At 32.8% G+C, this 23970-nt stretch overlaps 1 protein-coding gene across 1 annotated transcript; it reads right to left on the bottom strand.

The window, feature by feature from the left end:
* Window positions 1–849: 849 nt before the first annotated feature.
* LOC129315724 (splicing factor U2af large subunit B-like) lies at window positions 850–7005 on the bottom strand. The gene is given in 14 exon segments (XM_054959703.1): window positions 850–1139; window positions 1649–1716; window positions 1964–2099; window positions 2220–2666; window positions 2815–2927; window positions 3041–3101; window positions 3710–3769; window positions 3851–3904; window positions 3994–4022; window positions 4025–4063; window positions 4691–4761; window positions 4912–5031; window positions 5238–5548; window positions 6760–7005. Coding segments are annotated over 14 exon segments (1884 nt in total). The 5' UTR covers window positions 6997–7005; the 3' UTR covers window positions 850–1001.
* Between the last annotated feature and the right edge of the window lie 16965 nt (window positions 7006–23970).

The following is a 23970-nucleotide window of genomic DNA, read 5'->3' as shown; positions in this document are numbered from 1 at the left end:
TATTAGAGGTAAAATTAAAAAAAAATTTATAAATTCAACTAAATAACAAACCTTTATTGCTACGTGATTCAATTAAAAACACCTTATATATAAAAATAAAAAAAGTATAAATGACCCAAACAAATTACTTAACTTTCCTATGTAATTTTTAAAGTTTTTTTTATTATTTTTTTATCACGATCAAAATTAATTGTTTATTAATATCAATCATATTGTGTCATTTTTAAATTAAAAAAATAATTTACACAATGAACAAATTCAAAGTTTATCATACTATTTAATCTAAAGTTTAAAAAGTAATTTACCCACATATTCATGATATATATCTTAATCCAAAAACTTTTTATGTACCCAAATGAAAAATTTGTTCAGAATCCAAAACCTAAACACCTTGAAGAATGGATAAACTTTCTCGGTGATCTTTTGCCCTAGACGCCAACAACCAATGCTAACATGTTAGTCATTCTTTTCCTTCAGATACTGAGTATTTGCTTACGATTTACTAACAACTGGAACAACTCTCATTCCACAGACTGCTTGAAAGAGATTAGAAGCTCCAACCAGTTAGAATGACTTTAAATCCAAGTTGCTAAATCATGCAGACAAAATTGTTAAATAATTGCTGAAGTTCACTTTATTCTAGTTTCAGAGAAAATTAATTATTTAACTACAATATAAAATGAGATAATTCAATGTGCTTTATAACAAGACTGAAAAAAGTAGTTAAAACAAAGGATTCCATTATTCCCAATTATAGCGTACGTTGATAATAAAACCCAATCAGTGGGTTGAGAACGGGGGCAAATCACACTCAACTGGCAATTGATGGATCCAAGTGACAACGGAAAATAATCTAAGGAGTCATCCAACATTACTTCGCTAACGGTCCCACATAATAAAGATTATCCTGTGTATTCGACTGCACAACTGAGCTTACAAATTATACACTAAAATCCTTGACAAAAATGCAAAGATTCAATCCACATGACAATAAAAAAAAACTAGCCCTCATAATCTCCCTGAGCAAATTTATTCTCGGGGTAGAAGACAGCCACTACTTGATTACCTCCAAATTTTCGTCCATTCAAGCCAGCTCGTGCTTTAGTTGCACCATCGACATCAGCATACTCCAAAAACACCTACCCATAGTTCATAGTCAGCGTTAATAATTTAGACAAAATAAATACAAAACAAATATCTTTCTCGTCCTGGGTTTTTACTTCGCCAATCAGCAAAGAACACGTTTTAGTGCTTGGTTTTATGTTAAAAAAACTTGTAGTAATGTTTGAACCAATCCATCTACAGACAAGATTTTCCATTGAGGTGTTCTATTTGTTTTTCTGCTGTTTATGCACCATAAAGCAGGTTTCTAGAAGTCAGCAGGTAGCACTCACATGCATGCTTAATACTTGCATAATGTTTATTTATTAATTCATCCAAACATCATACAAGATAAATACCAAGGAAATTTTAAATGCTAGCAATAATCAGCACTAAGACTGCTATTATTTATCCCAACCAAAAAGAAAAAAATCCACTTCAACCTGTATTTGACAAGAAATTGGAAAAGAAACTTGGAAAGAGAATCAAGAAGTAGGCGATGGTGTACGGAATGTAGAACAAATCCATCATAAAAGATCATATATACCTTTCCAACTCCAGTTGCTGGTTCCCCATTTGGTGGGGGGCGAGGTATCACAACATTAACCAAGGTACCTGCAGCAGATGATTTAAAAAGTGATAAATTACAAAGAGAAGTAATACTAAAAATATTCAGTGGAACCAAGTAAATTGAACATAGATGGAAGGTTATGGAGGCTTCTGTCTTTATGTTAGGCCTGATAATCTGTGAATACAAATAGCTGTAAAATAATAATAATAATAATAAATAACAAAACAAAATTATTAATATAAATGCATAGCAGGTTACAGAAAGGGTAGAGCAAACTCAGTCAGTCATTACCAAATTTAGAGCACTCTGTTCTCATATCATCAACAATCTCCTCATAGTCCTCATCGTCTTTGAGCTCGTCAGCAGATATAGCCTGACTTAAACAAACAACCTTGGTTGCCACTAATGCTGGCTGAAGCATGAGTTTCTAATGAATTTAATAAACTTAAATTAGAATGCAATTTAATAAACTCAAATAAGAATGCAAATAACAAAATCAGTAAGATATTTGATCATGAATCCTTTTTAGCAGTCAATATCATCAAACCTGTATGGCAATTTGCTGCTGTGCATGCATTAATATGCTTTCTTGCTCTGGTTTCGGCTGGTTTGCACCTTGATTAGCTCGTCTAACTGTAAGAGTCTTATCTCCCATTTTTATTCCATTCAGAGCTGCACATGCAATATCTGTAACTGCAAGATCTTGATAAACACAGAATGCATAACCCTTTGAGTTTCCTGTTTCCCTATCTTTCACCAAATCAAAGCCTCGAAGGGGACCAAAAGTCTCTAAAAGCTCCCGGATCTGGGTTTCTGTAAAGTAATAAGGAAGCCCACCAACAAATATACGATCAGGACCATCAAGTCCACCAGCTGAGCCAGGTGTTAGGCCAACAGCACCCAGATTCAGGTTAGGATTAGGCTGACTAGGACCAAGGGTTGCAGCTAGAGAAGGGTTATAATCAGTAGGCCTCCTAACTTTGACAGGTGCCCCCTGCAATAGAAAAATGGGGGAAATAACAAAATGATTTTAATGTTCTCATTCATAGACATAATCAGTTACATGCATGGCTTAACTCATTGATGCACTCATGAAAGAAAAAATCCCACAGCTTTGGGTGACATGATAAAATATCAAGTACCTCAAAAATAATCCCATCAAGAGCCATTGCATTGCTGGCTTCCTCAACAGATCTCATTTCAACAAAAGCAAACTTCTTGTCATGGTTAATATAAACATTAACAACAGCATCGCCTGCATGCACAAGACAAAGGAATAAGTTGAAAAGATAATAAAACTGATTAATTGCAAAAGATATGCAATGCATCACAAATAGACTGGACTATGTCTTTATACATTTTTCATACCTGGACCAGCAGTATTTCCTCCAATCTTCGCCATGACCTGACTGAAGAAAGTTGCAACAGACTGCAGCATAACAGATATCATGATGATTAGCAGATTAAAGCAAAAGCTGTCACCACCAACAAGGCCAGCACAAATAAAACATTTGGGACTCATTCACAATTTAGCTACGATGATGTCCATAACAGCATGGTGTCATCAGACAAAATAAATTGACTACCGAGGTAACAAATTATAAGCTTCAGAAGAAAGAACAAAGTAAAAGGTACATTACCACAAAAAAAAGCATCAATAAAAAAAATTAAAAGAATGTTTTTAGAAGACATGAGTAATTACCAAAATCTCAATTCCAATCTCATCAAAATATTGGAACAAGATGAAAATTCAGGCATATGCTGAATATATTTAAAAAAAAAAGAATAACTGAAAATAAAATGCCATATTTATCAAAGCCATGAAAGGAAAGCATGCAAACAAATAAATAGAATGTGATATTTATATATATATATATATAAACTAGCTTCCTCAGGAAGATTCAGTAAAAGCCACTACTTTCGTGCAACAATAACAAATATCCAAAGACCATACACAAGGGAATGCAAAGATTCAGGACCAATAGTAAATTAGTTTAAAGATTATTCCTTGACTTGTTAATTTTCAATATCCAATACCTGCTCATTGGCTGTAGGAGGGAGCCCTCCAACATAAACCCGCCTAGCATGTCGAGTAGCCTGCACATTCAGTTCAAACATCAAATAAGGCCAATATTGGAATGAGAACTAAAGGCGGGAAAGAAACCTTTTACTGCCTACCTGCTGGGTCATAGCCTGGACTGGCATGACAGGGAGGGCACTGAATGGCTGCAACTTGAGGCAGAAAAAACCAATATAGTGAAATTAGATACACCTCTAACACTGAAAACACACCATATGTGGGAGGTAATTAAGACAGATACCTGATTGGTAGCAATTGGAAACATATTTGAAACATTCCAGGAATTGCAGGAGTCGCCCCAGGGATCTGACCTGCAAAGAGACACAAATTTATGTCAGCCCAAATTCAATAATTAACCTCAATTTCTCTTTCATAAGCCCAAAAGACTCCTACTGCTTCAGTTTGCCAGAGCATAATCATATCTTAACTTCATTCCATAATATATCAACAGATATTAAAGGAACATTGGAAACAAACTCTAGAGATAACTTATAAGACTACCAAAGTAGGCAATAGTTTCCAGTTGAAGACGAACAAGACCCACCAAAAACCGGTGCATTGATTCCTCCATGGATATAAAAGCTACAGATGTCGGCTCACGCCCATTGTCAGCACAGTGGGGCTAGTAGCCCAACATTGCCTTCTTAGAACATAAGACAAGACATAGAAACAAAACAAACAAACACCAAACACAAGACAAAAAACCAAAGCATCTTTTAGTTCCAGAATTATATGGCCAATTAAAAAGAAGAAAAGATGACAAAATTACACGCCATTGAAAACCAGGCTTTGAAGAGCTATACACTCAGATTAAAACAGAATATAGCTTACCAAGATAACACCATGCAATTTGATATGAACTTTCCATACTAAAACCAACAAAGAAACAACGCAGTTAAGATAAGAAACATTCTTTGAATTTACATGAGTAAATCTACCTGTAACAGCAGCACCGCCAGCTAACATTGCTGAAGCAGGAGGAGCCATATCAAAACCACTAATCCTTTTGCTGTAAGTAAATAGAGTTAGTATTCAGATTATAAATGCCACAGCAGATGCAATTCTTAACGCTGAATTGCTAGCTCATACATCCTTGTAAATGCATGCAAGCACATGCAATAAACTGAATGTTAATGTTAATTATCTCTCTGTGACATACCTCTTTGAGCGTGAACGAGAACGTGATCTTGATCTATGCTCAGACCTACCCCTTGAACGTGAAGGAGAAGCGGATCGAGACCTACGCCTATGTCTGTCCTCTCTATCATAATCCCTTCGTCTGTATTGTCAAACAATCAAAGATTAGTTTGAAAAAAGAAATTGAAAATAGCAATGCTCATTTTTGATAAATAAGATTTTAAATTCATATTAGAGAACAGATTGTGCATTGAACCAGTAAATCTAAGCCATGAAACTAATGCCAATAAAACAAAAGTCACAACCACATAGATGCATCAACATCTAGAATCAAACAAACTTGTTCACCTGTCATAGTCTCGGGTTCTGTAGTAATCATCATCATCTCTATCCCTGCCCCTTTCTTTCCTCTCACTACGATCACGGTGTCGATCTCGATGATGGCGATCCCTGTCCTTGTCCTTGTCCCTATCACGATCTCTTTCCTTCTCCCCATCCCGATCTCTTTCCCGGTCTTTACTTCTCTCTCTATCTTTATCCCTGTCCTTGCTTCTCTCCCCATCCCTGTCCTTCTCCCTTTTCCTTTCCTTATCCCGCCCCTTCTCACGTTCCTTGTCTCTACTTCTGGAAGATTCTCTATCATAATCCCGTGATCCATGCTGCCAAACAATGCCATGAATACAGGGTCACCAGCACAGAAAGTGATCAAACATACGAATATGACCAGAGAATTGGATGGCTTTCAACACCACTGAACCAACTACACTAAGAACATTCAAATACGACCGTTAAATTATTAAATGCTATAAATAGAAAGCGTTTGAAGAATGTTTTGCACAATATCTTCCAATATTAAAGAAATTTTGCATGGCGTCATCACAAGACATCAGCAACTGGCCCACTACCAGTAGTGGAACCTTATCCAGCACATTCAATCATCCTATACTCAGATATTCCCGCACAGATTCTAATAAAATATTCGAAATCAATAAGGGGCAAAAACAGATACACCTGTAAAATCAATATCTCATTTATTCTTACTAATAAAATTCTCAGTGTCACCGATCATAAAGTGCTTAAATTTGAAACGTGGAAAAATACAGGTTCATTCACACGTTAATAACTTCTATCTTGAACTGCTTTTATTTTAAATGGAACATGAGCTGTAATGCGTTAAGGATACAGTAGCAGCAAAGAAACAGAAAAGAGAAAAGGATACAACATGATAGTAATTATAAGTTCACTGATGAATCAATCAACATCAATAAACCAAGGATACGAAAGTACAAATCAAGGAAGTATAAATACGCAGTCACCTAAAATAAATAAAACTACACCAACAAAAAGAAAAGCCCTCCAAAGGAAAAAAAAGTCCCTGCAAGCATATATTAGTTGCATCCTCAGAAGGCATGACAACCTACGACGACCCAATACCTTGTATAGTGGCACCGGACGACAGGGAGTGAATATGATTCATACCAAAAATAACCCTAGTTTGATATCATCACCACGAGCTACAAAAGAGTCCCATCAAGAGTATATAAACATAGACGAAAATAAAAGCCTGGAAAGTATAATTCCCACAAACAACAAAGGTCTTTATTTGCTCTGCAAACGTCAAAAACAAAAACAAGATGAAACTCGGAAAACGGACAACACCCACAACCCAATCCCTAGTGGCAGACCATCAGAGTGCAAAAACAAACAAGTAATCCATCGAAAACCCTAACCGAAGTTCAAATCAGAGCATCTAATAAAAAATGCCATCTTATCTGTTAAAAGATTTAGGAAGCAAGAAGATTCAAACAGAACAATAAAACTATAGACATCTTATGCGAGAGAGAGACAAACATGGAAAGGGAAACCATACGTGAGATTTGGAGTCGCTATGATCGTCGGGACCTCCGTGGCTACTTTCATGCGGCTGAGGAGAGGAGCCACCGTCGTAGGTATCGACTTCCTCTCCGTTCCCCTCGTATCTCTCTCCGTAATCCGGCATCTTGCTCTCGCCCCTGCTGTCTCTGACTATCCTCTCGCCCTTTCGAAGCTTCAAAATGTGCCGCGCGATGTCTATTAACAATAGTCGGGTACAGACTGACCCTCGCATGGGGTTGAGAATAATGGTGGATCCGCTGGCCCATTTTATAAGCCCAACGACCATTTCATAATTGAAGCCCGAACTTTATTTCTCTTGATATCAACCTCAAATGATAATAGTAGTCATCATCATTATCATGTCATATCATATTATACAAGAATAACTAGCTTATGTTTATAGATAACAAGTATCTATTTCGAGTGTCTTTTATTTTATTTTATCTTTCCATTATCTGTCATTAATTAATTAATTATTTATTTATTTATTTATTTATTTATTCTCTCTCCCATTATCTCCATTTTTATTATGGTAACTTCTAATAATTATCTTATTATACAATTTTAAAATTTAATTTTTAAAATTTTATTGTGGACAAGATGGGTATAATTTTTTCTTGTCCTGACATTTGTATAATTTATTATTTCTCCTTTTCATTTATTTTAAAAAAATTTTATTGGAATTTTTTTTAAATCTCTTATATTTTGAAAATTATACATAAATTCTATATATCTTCCTTATTTCCAAAAAAAAAAGTATCTTCATTATCCCATTTTAAAATTTAAATAAATAAAATTAAACAAAAAATTTTATTGAAAAATATACATTTTTAATTGGTCATTTAATTTTTAAAATTTTAATTTAAAAATAATAGGTCAATTTGTGTGTCTTCATTATATCCTATTTTTTAAATTTATATTAGAGTTGATAATTGTAGAAAAATATTTTCTAATATTTTTTGGAGTGTGAAAACGAACATGTTTATAAGATTCCTACTATGAATAGCTACGTTATTTAATATTAATAGTGAATAGAACATCGTATCCATTTATTTAGTACCATAAATTCCTCCCAATGTGTTTGATTTTTTAAAACATCATGTTTGAAAAAAAAAATTCCATTCGGACAATCATTTGTCCTCATGGTTTATTTGTTTAATGTTGTTTATTTCATCATTCTCTCTAAATTACCCCTCTACTTAAGGATTTTAGGTTTATATAATTTATATTTAAATTTATTTGCATTTCAAAAAATTTAAATAAATTATTCACATTTTAAAGTTCCGAAGCCCTTATAAAATCATAGTAAATTTTAAATTTTTCTCACTTTTTAAAATGTAACTTCCTAACTATCAAACTAAAGTCTATATTTTGATTTCAAATGACTATCGTAAATTCCCAACTTCTTATTTTAAATTTTAAATTTCAATTTTAATGATCAATTAATTAAAAAAAATAGGTTCATGCTCAGTATCTTCCACGACCCTCACAAATCTCTCTACTATGTCACTATCAATTATCTTTTCATTTTAAATATTATCATAACTTATGAACTTTTTATTCACAATTTTGAAATTTATTTTTAAAAATAAGCATCATAACTTCCCACCCAAAAATCTCTCTACATATTAATCATGGATATTGCAATGTAATTTGTTTATATTTATTTTAAATTACTAATTTTAAATAGGCATGGGTGAAAAATAGGTAACTATATAGGTTGCATGATGTACCCACGATATGGTGAGCATGCACACTACGTTTTTCTTCCTATCTAAAGACATGATTAGACTCATTCCATTGTGAATGTGGACGTTCTTTGCCTTTCTTCCTCAAATTTTGGAGGAATATTAAATAAATAATATACCGAAATAAAGGAGTTGGGTCTGAGTCTTACCAGATTTGGCTCATAGCAAAATCTACTCAACTACCCACACAAGTTTAGACTACTAGATTCTATACTATAGTGTACAATAGATACACCAAAGAGAAAGAGAGGGAGAGGAAAAGTAAACTAGAGAATTGTTCGCTCTAAGATGATCTCTACCTCTAGCCTCTGATCACTATTTATAGTGAAGGGAAGCATTCGTATAAAAGGAAGATCCAATTAGCATTAATCATCTCATTATGGAGGAAATATGCTGATTGGAATAATTGCAATTAAGATAGAGGATCATTTCCTTTTCTAGTTATTAATCACACATTAATATCATATTCTAGTCTATGACCGGAGTTATGGCTCATCATGGGCAAAAATTAATTCCAAAATTCTAACATCGCCTACTAGCACTTGATGTGACTATCATCATATGAACTTTTTCTCTTTTCCTTCACACTTGGTGCTCTACCATGACCGCATGGGCATGACATCCTCAATTTGGACGTTTGTGCACTAGAAGTCCTAAGATATGATTAACACATAAAGACATCCTGTTGTATACCTACCTTGCAGCTATAAGTTGTCTCAAGCACTCTAGATTTACCCATACACATTACTCACAACATATCTAATCCCTTTTGAGTTATTTATTTAACTCAAATTGCTTTTTCATATGCTTAATATATGCACTTACAAGTTCTCTACTTGTAAGGGATATGTCTCAAACACAAGCATGATTGTGTATTTTAGGGTTTATCTTCCTTCAGACTTTATATCAATCAAGTTTGTCTTAGTTGCTTTCCCAGTACTTAGCCCATTAAAACGAGTCATTCATGACCATAGGGTACAAACTAAAGTAGCTATCACTAAGTCATCCTCTTATAACATTGTCTAAGTCCTAAGGGTACTATGAAAGGATTTTTCTCCTTTCTAGGACTCACATAGTGATGGAACAGGGATCCTTCCATCCACTTCTATTATTTCAGTTAAAATTTAAGTACATGTAGTATGAATTGCATGCTACAATGTTTCTCTCTTAAGAGTATATGTTAATATTGATTTATCAACATCATTCAAGCTTCAGTCTCAGATATACGCAATACTTGAACTAGAATTCTATGAATCACTGATGATGTCCTTTCTCAAAGAATTCTTTACTTGGCTACAGGTATTATGGATTGTGAATATCCATGATTTGACCTGCATTTTAGGATCCAAATCTCATCTCGATGCCATTGTTCAAAGCGACATTCATTTTATAATTCTTCTCAACCATTCCATTATTCTCTCTAAATAGGTAATGATCATATTATGTCTCATTTCCTTTGCTCTTCTTGAGCTTTGAGGGTAATTGTTCGTGTGAGAGAACTAACCATTTAGACCTGTATGACACACTAGTATATTATATACAATTGTACTTATGTTTACTAAGAAAATGCACAATGAATTCAGTATATCATACTCCTTGCATACCCAAAACCTTTATATGTTCTATATGAGGATCACTGGCTATGGGTTTGGTATAGGAATCATCTTATGAGTAGATATGCATTGAACAATAACTTGCTTATTAGTAATCATATCTCTAACCAAGAGATATTTGGTGTCTATGTATTTAGTCTTACTGTGATACTTAAGGTCCTTAGCATAAACTATGTTAGCCTTGACTATCACAGTGTATCAGGATTGTACCCTTTTTCATGGTTTATTCCCAGTCATTTTAGAAATAATCTCAAATCATGGCAAAATATACTATGTACTTTGATTCTATGGAGGACAAAGACACATATGTCTATTTCTTAGTTTTCCAGGAAATGGCTCTATTCAATAGGAATGCAAATTTTGAAGTTGAATGTCTACATCTTCTACATAGCCAGTGTTTGTGTAACCTTTCCAAAAGTAGACTGTAGCCGTAGAAACATAGCTCATAGTCTATAGTCCATTTCAAGTGTCTCATTATTCCTTTTATAACTTCTCGATAATTGACTTCTGAGTTGGATTGAAAAATGACTTACAAGTCTAACCGCATAACAAATATTTGGTCTAGTACACAACATAGTGTGCATCAAAATGCCAACTGCACTTGAGTATGGGACTCTTTTCATGTGTCAAATGTAAGGTTCCTTAATGGGGTGCATTTTCTCACTTAGTTAATAACCTTTGACTATAGGGTTATCTATGAGTTTGTAGTCTTTCATGTTGAAACATTTAGGGATTTTGCTTACATAGGTCTTTTTGTGACAAAGACAAGCATTTCCTTGAATGATCTGTTTATCTTGACTCTCAAGATATACTCTACTTCACCTATATTTCAAAAATTCAAGGATATCTTTCATATCTCTGCTTTAACTTCCTTAAGGCTAGTTTTGGTTAATAGTATGTCATCAACATTTAGAGGTAATATGACAAATTCACCCTTAAACTGCATAATTTACATGCAATAGTCTTTTTTGATCATTTCAAAGTTGAATGAGGTTACTACTTTGTGAAACCTTAAGTTTTATTGCCTAGATAATTGCTTCAATCTATATATGAAATAAAGGAGTCTGCACACTTTATGCTCTTTACCCTTCTATATGAAACCTTCTAGTTGTTCTATAAAGATTTCTTCATCTAGTTCCCTATTGAGAAAAGCAATTTTTACATCCATCTGATGTAATTCCAAGTCTAAGCTTGCTACCATAGCTAGGGCTAACCTAATCAAGTTAAAATGCACAACTGGTAAGAAAGTGTCTTCATAGTCCATACCTTCTCATTATGTGTAACCCTTAGCTACCAATCAAGCTTTTACTTTATCGATTAATCCATCTACCTTTCTTTTGTATTTGAGAATCCATTTTCTCCCAATTGCCTTTTGGCTTAGTGGTAAATCAACTAATTCCCAACCTTGGTTAGCTTTTATAGAATCCATTTCCTCTTGCATGGCCTTTTGCCAATTTTCCTTAACAAGTCCTATTATTGCCTCTTTAACACTTCTAGGATCTTTATCATCTCCATTTAGGCTGATGATGAATGCTGCTCCTTTAACTAAAAAATATCTTCTTAAAGCTTTGTCTCTCTTCTCCGAAGTAGGGTTTCAAGATTCTCTTCTTGTGTTTTAGTGAGTTTTCATATGAAAATGGCTCATCTCTCCTACTCGGATCAGCAAATTAAGGAATATTCATTAGTTCCTCATTTGATCGATCATCAGTCTCATAGAGTTTTTGAGATATAAATCTTTCCCCTACCAGGGAATTTGGTTTCTAAAAACATTATGTCCTTTGATTCAGTCTCAGTCACTAAGCCATCATTATTTTCACCAATAAAGACATAGCCCTTTGAATGCTTAAAGTATCTTATGAATATACACTTCTTCCCTCTAGGACCTAATTTTCCATATTTATGGGAAGAGTCGTGAATATTGGCTACTGACCCCCATAGTCTTAGGATGGTTAAGTTTGGTTTGTGGCCTATCCACAATTTATAAGGAGTACCTGTGACTAATTTAGAGGGCACAGTTAAGTATAAAGGTAGTTGTCATTAATATATCCCCTAAAAATAAATTGGTAGGTTTGCTTGTGCCATCATGAACCTAACCATTTCAAGGAGAGTTCAGTTTGCCCTTTCAGCAACTCTATTTTTTTAGGAGTGCTAGAGATGGTAAGCTGTCTTATTATTCCCTTCTCTTCATAGAGAGCCATGAATTGTTGAGAGATACTCTCTACCTTTGTCAGTTTGTAAAGTCTTAACATTACTATCTAACTAATTCTTGACCATGTTAAGGTACTTTCTAAAGCATTGTAATGCCTCAGATTTTGAGAAATCAGGTAGATATGGCCAAATCATGAAAAAATCATTGATAAAAGGTAATAAAATAACATGCTCCATGTTGAGCCTTGACACTCATGGGTCCACAAATGTCAAAGTGTACTAATTGCAAAGGAAATTCATATGATGAATTTTGTCCTAGCAACAATGTCAAGATCATGAAAGAATGACATTTATTTGGCATTTAATTTAGGAAATAACATACACATACTTTCGTCGAATTTTCAATGCATAGAGCATGCCATGTAGCATTAAAGGTTGCACATCTTACAATACTAGTTTTACAGGTGTTAATTCCTATAATTTTGGCTTTGGCATGACTCCTAACATAAAGCCACATGCTTCTTTGTTAGTAATTGATGAAATATTTGTGAAGTTCCCACAACCTTAGCTGTCATGGTTTGTTGTCCCTGAGATTATAATCTATATAAGATTAACTTTAGCTATGAATGTTGTACTTGAAATGTATTCAAGGTGTGAAGAATTATGTCTTAGTACATTTTTTTCTTGCTCAGACAGTCCATGGCAAAGTATCCCTCCTCTTTGGCAAGCAAAATACTTGATCCTCTTTAAGTCAAATTTCTTCACATGTTCTTTACTTTTCAAAGAAAACTTGCTTGTCATTTTGGGCCTTTGGTCCACATTCCTTTTATGGACCCTTGCCTTTCTTTGACTTAGATTTGGAGGATGAATCCTCCATTCTTCAATTAAGTATGCTTGGTTGGATTTTATAGCTTCTAGCCATTCTTCCTCAAGCTCAATGTGTCTAGTCACATTGTTGAAGGTCACAAAGCTTCACTATGTGTCAGGTTTATCTTTATGTATTCCCATCTAGCTAGGAAGCACCCTATCACAGCTTATACTTGTTTGTGGGAAAAAATATGCCTTGCTCGTTTTAGCTCTCTTTTCATGTTTGACATCTCATTAAAGTGTTGCTTAACTAAAAATATTAAGCTTCAGCTTATTTATGTCGAACTTGATAATGAGCTTCCTCAACTTTGTGGCAATGATTCCACTAAATCTTGTCATTTTAGGGCTATCCTCATGCCCTAAGTATTTGGGTGGCACTTAAACTCACACATGATATCATCATCCATTGCACTTAGCATGGTAATGCGAGTGATATTGTTCTTTTCCTTTTATGAAGCATAAATTTCCTATTCCCTTTGATCCTAAATTCTAGTTTTAGGATCATAGTTGTCAGGACATGTATGACATCTTGTTCTCATAAGACATAGGAGATTTTACAATACCATGTATCACAATTGTCTTTTTTGAGCTTATCACCCTTGTTTAGCTCAACATTTGTGGACTTGATTTCTAGTTAATTCACAACTCAATTACATAAATAATTATGCACACTTAGTTTGATATATAATATTTCAACTTATTCAAGTCAGATTTTTAGCCAATTTGATTGTAGAGTTTACTAGATTCATGTTCAAGAGACAAGTAGGTTGACTCTCATTGCAATCTTTCTAGCTAGACTATATTTCTCTTAGTCAAAAGCTTTGTTGAATCCATGTCCCCTTATGTCCTTCTAGATAACACGTTCTAAAAGAACTCCCACGTAAATAAAACACTTTAAATAATCAAAGCATTAAATAGATAATTAATATTTATAAAATAAAGTAATTGGATAACAATTATCCATAAAGCTTTAACAAGTAGGTAACTAATATTCATAACACAATTATAGAATAAATATTCATAAAAGGTCCGATAATTAACTAAAGTGAAATTAAAAAATCCCAAAACAAAATTAGGTCCAGTTCAAGAGTAGAACAAAATAGAATCAACCATAAGGCCAACACATCTCAATAAGAAATTCAACTTTATATTTTTTTTTGTATTTTTCATTATAGATTTAATTTGATCACTCCATATCTCAGTGGCATATTGCTTGCCCCTTTGATCCAATTCATTCTAAAGTTCCCTTATAGTTGTAAATAAAAATGCAGCCACAAGTTTTCTTGAAAGAAAACCTCAAGAGTTTTTAACACCTCTTTTAGGTCATCAACATGCCTAATTTTATTTGCATATATTTTTGCAAGTTCTATACCCAGAGTAGGGAGTCAAAGATTGATCAACTTCTTAATCCTCCGATATCTTATAGATCTCATAAGATCTTTTGCTAGAGATATGCCTTTTTCCTTTAATTCTACTCTTAGAATATGATTTTAGTGAAACCTTTGCTTTCTTTGGGGAGTTGCTCAGCATAAATATTTTCTTCCTTATTAGAAAAATAAGATAGAGGAGAATATGATAGAAAGTCTCACCTATGAGACATATTCTTTAAAGATATTATTTAATAAAAGTAAAAAAAAAATTCCGCAAAGAAAAATATATCATTTTTTAGATTATGAATTTAAGGATTTTTAGGTCTAAATCTTGCCCCAAAAGGAGCTCCCACATGCCTACACGTACCCCCAGAAGGCTCTGATACCAATAAAGGAATATTAAATAAATAATATATTGAAATAAAAGAGTTGGATCAAAGTTTTACTAAATCTGGTTTGTTGTAGAATCTACTTGACTACCTACACAAGTTTAGACTACTAAAGTCTATACTATATTGCATATCAGATGCATTAAAGAGAAGGAGAGGGAGAGGGAGAGTGACTTAGAGGATTGTTCACTCTAGAATGATATCTACCTCTAGCCTCTGATCACTATTTATAGTGAAGGAGGCCTCCATATAAAAGGAAGATCCAATCAGCATTAATTTGCTTCATTATAAAGGAATTATGTTGATTAGAATAGTCGCAAGTAAGATAGAGGATCATTACCTTTTCAGACTATTAACCACACATTAATATCAAATTCTACCCAACTCATTATGACTAGAGTTATGACTCATCATGGGCGAAAATTAATTCTAAAATTCTAATAAATTTTAAAATTCTTCCTTAAATATCTTTCGATTCAAGGCTCTTACAAAACACATTATATTACAATAAGGCTTGAACATGAATGGAAGGTCTCTTCTCTACCCAAAAAAACCAACCATTTGGTAACATTCATTTTTTTCCCAATAAAAATCTAGGAAGATTCTTTTATCATGCATATTTCTTCTGCTTTCTTTTCCCTCTCATTCTTGCTATGCTTGTTGTTTTTGTTCCTCCATTCTATTTCTATTATATCCAAGTGGGATCTTTCTTTGTTTCATTATGTATCATTATCCAAAGAGAAGTCACTAGAAGTGTATCATTTATTTTATATGGATCAAAGCCTACATTTAACAAATTTCAATTAAAAGTTATCTATTATAATAGTCATTTATATTTATTTTAGTTTTGACAAATAGTATCAGGCTCAAACTTATTACCCAAGTCAAGTGAAAGCACACTAATGCCCTGTTTAGTACCCTAGAAATGTTTTTGATAGAAATGAAAATGGAAATAAAAATGAAGGCGAAAGTGAGTTTTAAAAGTATGTTTAGTATGTCTATGAAATTATGATATAGTTTTTAGTTAATATATACATTTATATAATAAATTTACTAAAATACCCCTATCTATTTTTTTAATTATGATATATCTTTTATTTAATATATACATTTAGATAATCAATTTACTAAAATACCCTTGTCAATTTTTTTTAATTATGATATATTTTTTATTTAATATATGTATTTTATAATCAATTTATTAAAATAACCCTGTTGATTTTTTTTTAAAAAAAAACTTATTTTCCCCCCACATTCATTTTCTTTACACCCAACACGCTATCATAATTCAATTTTTTGTGCTTGCTGGGTGTTTAGCTCTTTGTTTTATAGCATTATATACATAATATACGTAAATAATTGATACAAAATATTCAAAAATGATAAGGTTATACATACAAAATGGTACGTTATATTAAGGTCACCAAGTTGTGTTAACTCTTCACATATAAAATGACAAAGGGTTGTCAAAATGGCCAACACTTAACCTGTTGCATATACTAAAAGTAAATGGCAAGGAATTCTACTACTTACAAATTATATAAAATATGGCCAATCATATCACATCTAAATTACTCCTACACAATATATTTTATGTAGACATCTAAATTATGTAAAAAGCCTTTGAACCATAGCCAATTTTGCCTTGTATGGGAGGGTTGGACAGCCAACAAGGAGCTCTTCATCTTTAATAATTTTTAATAGTGCATCTTGTTGTTCATCTTTAGTAAGCTCTTCTAACTTGCAAAGCTCTTCATAAAGGACTTCACATTTTGCATCTAGTATAGATGTTTGTGCCATCTATTAAGATAGGCTGGCACCCAAGAAGGGGTGAATTAGGTGACACTTAAAAACTTTTAAAAACTTGAAAGAATGAAGAACTTAAGTATGAAGGAAGAAGATGAGACACATAAGATTTATACTAGTTTAGCTTCAAACTTGGCTTACATCTAATCCTCAAAGTCAAACTTGAGATTTTCAACTAAGTTCACAAGTTTCAATAGTTGCTTGCCATCACAGTACTACTCTCAAGACTTAACTTGTCTTGAATCACTCAATAAACCTTGCTACAATCTAGCAAGTTGTTACAAACGCTTGAAAAATACCTTTCTAAGATTTCTGAAGAATGAAATAAGCTTTTACAGAAAACTCTCTTAAAGAGTAAATGGAATTACAATTGAAAACTTATAAATTTATAAGAGCTTTTTACAATTTTTTTCAAGAATAATGCATGAACGCAAGATGTAAAAACACAATTTGAAAGCTTTTCAAATTCTCAAACAAAGATTAGTTTGCTCAAAGATCATTAGTTCTTGTTTTGGCTCAAAATGAATCACATATATAGTTTTGGTAGTTGATAAACTGTTAGCACAATGATTATATCCGTTGGTGCAATTTCTTGTGAGTGACTAGTAGAATCACACATGAAATTGCATTTGGCTTGTTCCAAATATATGTATGTGATAAATCATGCATGAATTCCATGAAGTCTCACGCATGATTTTGCACTTGTGAATAAGCATTTAGTTTTGTGTGCTAAAACTCGTGGAAACTCTTTGCTCTCACGCATGGTTTTGCATATGTGAATATGCATTGATTTCTATGTGTTAAAACTTATGAGTGAATCTTTAGCTTTAACACATGGTTTTGCACACAAAATGTGATTATGCAACAAGTCACAAATTACGCGTGACTACCATCAAAATCACGTGTGAAACAACAATTTGACACAATGTAATGAAGCATAGATACTAAAACTTGCATGGACAACAAAGACTCTCACGTGTGATTTTGCATACAAAAGCAAAGCTTAAGGTATCACATAACATAAGTGATAAATCACATGTGAATCACTTCTTGACTCTTACGTGATTCAACAATTAGTATACTTAACTTGTAGATTCTCATGAGTGACCTGCAAAATCACACGTAATTCTACACCTCATACTTCAATAAGCTATTATGACTTTTAACATGCAAAAAAGGCATTTTTTGCAAGCTTTAATACAGTTAGATGAGTCTTAATACATATAAATGAGACATAAAATGCATTCATTTAAATGATTATGAAAAGTGATTAAGCTCTCAAAGTTTTGACATTGAATCTAAGAGAATTTAAAATAACTCATCCTAAGCATTTCTATCTTCTCTTAATTCTTCATATTCTTGAGGTTTTGTCTTCATCCATGATTCTTTATATCTACACATATAACAAATACCTATTCTCTTGGTTTTGTAATCATCAAAACACATGATCCAACACTATCTTGTTAGACGCTTCCTAGATTCCTTGGCATGTGTTGCTCATCATCTTTTCAAGAGCCTCCATAAAAAGGTTATGACTGTCACGATTGTTCCTTGTCCTCTTCTTATTTCCGAACATGGCAGCGACAATAGAAGGTCAATGTTAATACCTATATCAACATGTTGAGTTTCCTCAATGTCATCATTGTCATCAACCTCTATATATGAGATTTCATTAGTGTCATCAACCAGGTCAACTTGTAAACTAGATAATGCTCCTTTTCAATAGCTCTGTCTTTACTAATTATGGTTGAAAGTGCATCAAAATGATGGAAAGGTTTCTCACAAAATTGTGCAGCTTTTTTGTTGCTCTATAAAAGAACTAAACCAACTTATATATACTCATTCCAAGAAATATTACTAGTAAAATATCCAAATATAATATGAATAACATAATGTTACCTTTATATAATCATCCCAAATAGCCTTTTTAGTTTAACACACTATTTATCTGGATCCCATCCAAATCCTGATGTGTTAGTGCCAGTAACCATGTCATTTACAACTTGCCAATTGATTTTTAATGTCTTCAAACGAGATTGAATGTTATGATAAATTTTGATTCTACAACTAGGGATCTTCTCATGCATCATAGAATGCAATTGCTTTAATACTCGAGACTTGAAACCATTATCAGTAAGTAAACTGGCTTCTTTATGAATTTGTAACAAAGAAGCAACAAGTACATCCTCTTCCTTAGGTGTCCATACATGAAACTTTTATTTTGTTGAGGTCTACTCTATATTATCTAAATTAAAACACAATAAAATGATGAATAATAATTAGAGTATATTAGATATAACTCGTAGTTAAAACCTATACAAAGTATAGAACAAAAATTATAGAAACATGAATGGCAGTATGAGACATAAATTTTATATAATCAATATTTAAACTTGCAAATATATAACCACAAATATTTTAGATAACACCCATATAAAGTACTTATAATATAAATGGTAGTACTACTACTCCACATATATAATATAAAGTCATTATACTTTCATGATATCGATTAACATTCATCTATTATCCCTAGGGCTTATGAAATCTACAACCATCTTATTGACCAAACTCTCACAAAAGTTGCTCCACGCATCTGATGACTCAATTGTCAAAATAGGGGGAGCATTTATGTTAGAGCTATTTGTATCTAATTCTTCAAACCTATCCTCAAGGGGATCTGATCCTTGTTAATAAATCAAATTATGTAAGAGGTAACAAGCTATCACAATTCAATTATGAGTTTGAATTAGGTAAATGATGGACTTTTAAGAATAGCCCAATGCCATTTCAACATCCCAAACCAACATTCGATGACATTATAAACCAATGCATGCTTCATATTGAAGCATTCATGAATACTAATAGGATGTCTTCCATCTCTCCATTCACTTAAATGGTAACATTATCCTTAATAAGGTGCAAGAAATCCCTCACAATTTATGCACCTCGTATAAATCAAGTAGTATTGGCCTGCATTTATAGATAAGAAATTTTTGTTAGCAATTGATAGCAAATAATAATACTAAATAAATTATTGCCATTACTAAACCTTGAGGCACTTTGAAGCTTCCACTCCTTCTATGAATTGTATTTCTTAAAACTTTTCCATCAATAGCTGAGCCTTCCCAACTAGTGAGCACATATATAAATTGTGCATCAGGGGAGTAGACACCTAGTACATTAGTAGTTATATCTCCCTTTCTATTCTTATATCTTGCTTTGTCTGTAATGGGGACTTTTACTTTAACATGCGTAACATTAAGGGCACCTAAACAATTCTAAGAAAAACATATAAATAGTTATATAAATTCATTTAAATGAATTATAAAATTAATTAATATAGTTATATAATAAATGATACTATATCTTGAACCACTTCTATTACTTATGAGTTTTCTAAAATTGGTTCAGGTTTCTTAAAGAGATCCTCTCTTAAGCACATTATGGCAATCAAAACATTATTTAAATACCAACTTATAGTTTCACCGTACCTCTTAAAATGTAACCATGTAACTCTATTTGTCACACGATGTGTAAGGATGTGGAGAAACATTGCAACTTGTTCATCAATCAACATGTTTTTAGTTGGTTTTAAACCTTTTTTTATATCAAGCATAGGATAGCTTGTCAAAAGTAGCCCTATTCATTCTAGTTTGGTTAAAACAGGTTGTATTACTATTGTAAATAAGATTTCGAAGGCAAACCCTCTTAGCATGATAGTCCAAAATGTAACCCTCCTCTATATCCACTTAATATAAGAGAAGATTAACGTAATTACCACACTAATTATACTAAACAGTAATCAAATACTTTGTTTGAAAAGCTTGGGCCCAAGACTTATTTTGCAAAATTATCAAAATCATAATACATCTAAACAATGTATAGCAGAAATAACCCATATGAATTCATATACACTATTGCATGCTTTAAAAACCATAAAATCAGGATGGATTGGCCATATACTGCAGCATGCAATAAATGCACTCCTGACCATGCGCTGCAAATCCAAATTTGTTGCTGTCATTTGACAGCACAAATGACGAACTTTTGGCAGTGCCGTGGTCACATATGACATTCGATTGAAGTCATTTAAACACCCACTCGAAGCTTATCTCATAAGCTAACTAATGAGATAGATTTAGACACGATCTAATGGTCTAATCAAAATTTAAACACCTGAATGCAAAAAGTCACTTTTTTAAAGAATTTTGCGCACCTAAGCGCTCAAATTGATCCATTTGTCTCATTAGACCACACATGACCTTGAACCAATTTTAAAAGGACCTAACACACTTGATTGTAGAGTCGAGAATAAGGGCCGGGCTTAACGAGCCGCCCATTTAAGCCCATTTTAATAAGGGTTCGAGCTTAAAAATTTATCATTTTTTAGGGTAACCGGGCTTTGAAGCCCAGCCCTTTTAAGCCCTAGAAAAATAGCTCAGGCTCGGGCGGCCTGTCAAGCCCGTTTTACTATTCACAAAGTATTGTTTTTACCTCTTTCTAGATAATGTGCAAACATTGATTTGTATTTCGTACCAACAATTGGTTGAATTGTTTTGTGCCATTTTATAGTAATTTTTATATTTTATCTTGTGATATATGTATAGATATATATTTGATAATAAAATAATTTAATTAATAATTATTGTAGGTGATGATAAAGAAGCTGCAAAAATAATTAATATTGAGCCTCCGCCTCCATCTTTCACAAGTGGACCTACATCTGAGGGTTTTAATATTTTATTTATGGATGATAATGAGGAAGATCTTGATTAGGATTGATAATGATGTTTGCATTTATCTTATTTGAACTTTTAAATTTTTTGTTCATTTTTTAGATTATGTGAGACTTTTGGTTTGATATATGTTAAATTTTAAAATATTTTAAATAAATTTTAATGTTGAATTTTATTTTATTTATTTTATTTTTTTCCAAGCTTATGGGCCCAGCCCTGAGCCCTATGAATAAGGGCCGGGCTTCAATTTTAAGGTAAAATTGGGGTAACCGGACTTTAGGGCCTAGGCCCATAAGGGCCGAGCCCATATGGGCTAAGCCCGCCTGTTTACCAACTCTATTTGATTGACTAAGTTATATAGTAAATACACACATATATCACAATATGGTCACTCAACGGCCTATTTTCATAAAATATAAATTTGCACAACTTGGCTCAAAACTTCCCTTGGGCCATTTTTACCATATTTTCACTACAAATCTCCACTTTACACATTCACCACATATTCACAATTCAATTTTAGCTCTACTTACTCATTTCATCACACATTAACACACAAAGGCTAAGATTCACCAAAAGTCACAACATTCACCTTAATCTCTACATTCAACAACTAAAATATGCATACTAATTCTTATGACAACTTACATACACAATATCCATAATAATTTAGTTCATTACACAAACTCAAGGATTTTCACAACAACGACAACACTATGTCGGTCCAGATTCTTTTCCCTTGTCTAAATCACTATTCGATCCTATAAAAATGTAACCATGGGGTGAGCTAAAAATATCAGTAGCAAAATAACCCACTACTGTCCACCATTGCATGCAACTATATAAAAATATAGCATAATATATCATTAAACATAGCATAAGCAGATGTTTCATTTCAAATCACCATAACATATGTCAATTCACTCTTTTTTCCACTTATTTTTCACTTTTTACCACTTTTCCACATGTAGCATTATCATTACCGACCGAACCTCCAAATCACCCCAACTTGAAAGCATAAACTCGCTTTAGACCAATATATACCATCATTAGCCCTGAGCTCACCTTCAGTGGTAGAATCACCCAGCTAAACGTGTTCTATCACACTTTCAGACTATGATTTTCCCCAATACACACAATGGGGTGTCATTGACTTGACACTCTATCACATCGATACTAAGGAGTCCAAATCTTCAATACCATATCTCAGTAGGCAATAAGGAGATAATCTCCAACATCACACCTCGAAAGGCACTAAGGAGATACAATTCTCAAACATCATACCTTGTCAGGCACTAAGGAGAATACACCATATGGTCTTATCACTACACTCCACCCGGGTGAACTCCTACCCTTATGGTCATATGCTTTTTGAACCATTTACAGGTTTCCAATCATTATTTTACTCATACATACACATATAAACATTTTATATCAATTTACACAAATTTATTTACTTATTTAACCAAAATTCCTTTTCATGCAATCAACATATTATGTGACAAAACATGCTCAGTTTAAAATAATTTCATGCACTACATAGTATACTCACACACAATTATAATAAAAAGTTAAATAGAGGAAGTTATTCAATTACCTTAATCATTTTGTTATGAGAAAGGTTACCCATAGATTTCAATTACCATTATAGCTCTTTATAAGCTTCTTTTCTCAACTCACACGCGTGATATGCCAATCTATACACAATTTAGTCAATTGGTCCCATTTGACTAAAAGCACATGATTACTAACTATGGCTATAACTAGCTATTCATTCCATTCTAGTTATCTATTTAAGTTCTTTATTATTCTTTTACCACTTTATATTATTTCAAATAATCCCATTTCATCTAAACACAATTCTCACCCTTAATTTCTATTGATTTAGGTCCAAATTGAGCCTATGGGTTTAAAGCTCTATCGTTCAACTTTAAGCTAATTGCAAAGCTTTAATTAACTCTTGAAAACTTTTTTATTACTATTGGATAAGAATTAAACCCCTTAAATTTCATTGATTCAATTTCTTTATAACTTATATTTAGAGAAATTTAGGTAGAATGGAAGGTAAAGGTTATATGAAGTTTACTCGATAAGTTACTAATTAGAGATGCCTTTTAATGCTCTAAAAGGCTTGCCTAATCATAACTTAGCTTCCTCTCCTCTCTTTCTCGTGTGTTTTTTATTCTTCCTTCTGAAGTTCACCTAAATTTTATGACTTATGGGGTCATTTCTTGGTCCATGTGCTGTAATACATGCAGTATTAGCTGTAACACGTGGCACATTAAGAAGAATTCTTACCACGGCATTTATTTTAACCTGAAACATAATCCTCTCACCCGTATCTACCCATTCAACATCCAAAGAACAAAAATCATCAACTAATGATCTAAATCTCTAATCCTTTACTAATTACCACTTTACCCCTGATTAACAACTAATTACAGGATTATGAAATTAGGATGTTACACAAAGTGTAAGGCTTATGACTAATTTTTCATTTATGTAAAGCAGTAGCAATGAAAACAA

Source organism: Prosopis cineraria, unplaced genomic scaffold (genome assembly GCF_029017545.1).
Source record: "Prosopis cineraria cultivar Desert tree isolate PC_DT_omini unplaced genomic scaffold, ASM2901754v1 PC7, whole genome shotgun sequence".
NCBI lineage: Eukaryota > Viridiplantae > Streptophyta > Magnoliopsida > Fabales > Fabaceae > Prosopis > Prosopis cineraria.
Note: the sequence above shows the minus strand (reverse complement) of the source record. Positions and strands in the feature narration are given on the sequence as shown.